General features: G+C 30.2%; 1 protein-coding gene across 1 annotated transcript; it reads left to right on the top strand.

Moving 5' to 3' along the window:
* Positions 1–1387: 1387 nt before the first annotated feature.
* HELRODRAFT_168697 (hypothetical protein) lies at positions 1388–2296 on the top strand (the record flags this gene model as incomplete). The annotated part of the gene is made up of 3 exons (XM_009014565.1): positions 1388–1405; positions 1638–1880; positions 2237–2296. The coding sequence occupies 3 exons, from the start codon at positions 1388–1390 to the stop codon at positions 2294–2296; spliced, it is 321 nt and encodes a 106-aa protein (XP_009012813.1).
* Positions 2297–2986: the final 690 nt, after the last annotated feature.

Below are 2986 nucleotides of genomic sequence, written 5' to 3'. Positions count from 1 at the left end.
GGATGGAGGATGTTTGAGCGCAGTTACGGCTAGAGTTCGTGTGGGATGGATGAAATTTAGGGAACTGGGTGGGGTATTGTGTGGAAAGAAATGGTCAGTGAAGATGAAAGGGAGGGTATATAAAGCATGTGTGAGAGCAGCGATGGTATATGGTGGTGAAACTTGGGTGTTGAGGAGAGAGGAGGAAAGTGTACTGCAGAGGGCTGAAAGAGCTATGGTGAGGATGATGTGTGGGGTTAAAGTGAAGGATAGGAGGAGTAGTACAGAGCTGATGTCAATGATGGGACTGAATGAGGACATTGTGACATTGATAAGGAGATCGAGATTGCGGTGGTATGGACATGTGTCGAGAAGGGATGAAAGGGTCGGGATTAGGCGAGCGTTGGAGTTCGAGGTTGAAGGAGTGGTAGGAAGGGGTCGTCCGCGATTGGGATGGAGAGAGCAGGTGGAGAAGGACAGGGTGAAAGCGGGGTTGCGTGATACTGAGGCGAGTGACAGATGTGGATGGCGTCGAGGGGTATTTCGGTTTCATCATAGGTAGCCAAACGGCAACCCCCGATCTCGGGGAAAATGCCGTCTAAACGTGTGTTGTTGTTGTTGTATATATATATATATAAAGTTATATTTTCCAAAAAATGTCAAAAATGATAATTAATTAGAAGTGGTAATAGTATATATATATACCATTTGATATATATATATATATATATCATAGTGTATAAAGAGATGAATAATTCTAAAACAATATGATAATTATTTATATTATAATAGATATTTATATTATAATTATTAAAATTACAATTATTTATATTGTAACGAGTATTATAGACTATAATATTTAGACAAATAATTTGTAAATGAATTAAACTTCAAAAATTTTTACTTTTCAAGTGCCTCTTCACTTTGCTATTAGATATTCCAAAGTTCTCGGTTAAAAGTGGACTTTATTTATATGTTATTTCAAATTTTATTTCTCTGAATTTCTTTATAACTTTCGTCGCTTTTTTGTGTTATTATTTTAAATTATTATTAAATATTTTAAATTTTATTTTGCCTTATTTTTTATTATTTTAGGTTTCGTTAGAAATGTTCATTTTCACAATGTAATTTTTACTTGACTAATTTGGAAGGCATGTACTGTACTCTGAATACTGAATAGAGTCTGAATTTGATCGTTAATTATTACATTATAATTATTAATATATTAATTAATTAAATAAATAAATTACATTACAGCCAACCAACCAACCAAATAAATTACATAATACTTAATTAGTAAAATTAGTAGATGTTTAATGACAAAGTCACAAGTCCTGATTAAACAGTAAACTTCATTCAACAAATTGTTCTTTGTTTATTGTTTATAATATAAATAGTCTTTTATTCTATGGCTCCCATCAGTGATGTTAGTTAGAGAATTTTTTCAATTAATTTTATATCAATTATTACTATTTCTTTTTTATTAATTTTTTTTTAGAAATTTACCATATTTTATAGGTTTTCAATTAAATATTATAGCCATAAATAAAAATTATCACACTATTATAAATTAATTATTGAAATTACTTAGAAGTAAACTTAAGTAACCTTTTCCTGGAAGCCTAACTAACTAAATTACTAACCTAAACTAATTTTAGCAGCACGAGAACACGACGTTACCATTCCTAACAACGAAAAAACCTCTCGACTGCTCCGGAAACGACAGTGGAAAAAATGAATGTTGGTCGAACTGGCTAAACATTGGAGTTCCCATTTTGATGAGTGTCACTTTCGTTCTCGTTCTCCTAATTATGTTCGTCTGCTGGCCGAAACACGACATCAAATCAGCAAACCCTGACCTTGAGGCTAATGGGGACACTAAGAAGCTAGCTGATACTTTTGTTAGGGATTAGTGATTTTTTTGTCTAATAGAAATCATAATTGGTAATTTTCATTGCCCAATCAAAATTTGTTATTTTTTTGACCAGTTAAAATTAGCTGATGGTTTTTTATGATGGAATTTTTTTTGTTCAGTTTCATTGTTAATTTTTAAAATTAAATTGGTTATTTGGTCAGAGAAAAAGTAGTAGTAATAGTAGTAGTAGTAGTATTAGTAGTAGTATTAGTAGTAGTATTAGTAGCAGTAGCAGTAGTAGTAGTAGTAGAAAAAGAATTCTATGTACTCCAGTAATATTAGTAATAGTTGCAGTAATAACAGCAACAAAAATAATAAATTTTTATTATTTTTTTTTTACAGAAAGAAGATAACCATAACGGTGAGACATTAGAGGAAGAAACTACCATTGCACAGCTCTAACATTAACTTATTATTATTATTATTGTTGTTGTTGTTATTATTGTTAATACTAGTATTATAATCGCTAATATGGAACGCGGAATGAGTGAATGAATGGATGGATAGATGATTGGATGAATAAATGGATGGATGAATGAAGGAATGAATTAAAGTGCTAACTAGAAATAATGTTTCAGTATTAATAAATGAATGTATGAACGAATGAACAACTGCATTAGCCAACAAACAAACAAACAAACGAACGAACAAATTAATGAACAGTTAATGAACATTTAAAATGAATGAATGAAAGTAACGCTTTGTTTCAATTGCTGTACATACATGTACACACAGACAGACACACACACAAACACACACACACACACACACATATATATATATATTGACATACATGGCATTTAGTGATATAAAATAATGACACTTTATTATAGAATTAAGTGCTGCTCAAACCTACACTTAAAAATTATAATTAAAAATTATTTTTATTATAAACAGATAAAAGTCTTTGTCGCACTGATATGCACGTACAAACCTTTTTATTGCATAATTATATATATGTATATATATATATATATATATATATATATATATATTTACAATATTTTATAAATTGTACCGAATGTTTGGCGTTAATATGTTTGTAGTTCGTTTTTTCAATTTTTCTCACTAAAGTTTTTTGGTGAACGTTAG

The sequence above is a fragment of the Helobdella robusta genome, assembly GCF_000326865.2.
Source record: "Helobdella robusta unplaced genomic scaffold HELROscaffold_14, whole genome shotgun sequence".
Classification (NCBI taxonomy): domain Eukaryota; kingdom Metazoa; phylum Annelida; class Clitellata; order Rhynchobdellida; family Glossiphoniidae; genus Helobdella; species Helobdella robusta.
This window is presented reverse-complemented; position numbering and strand designations above follow the sequence as displayed.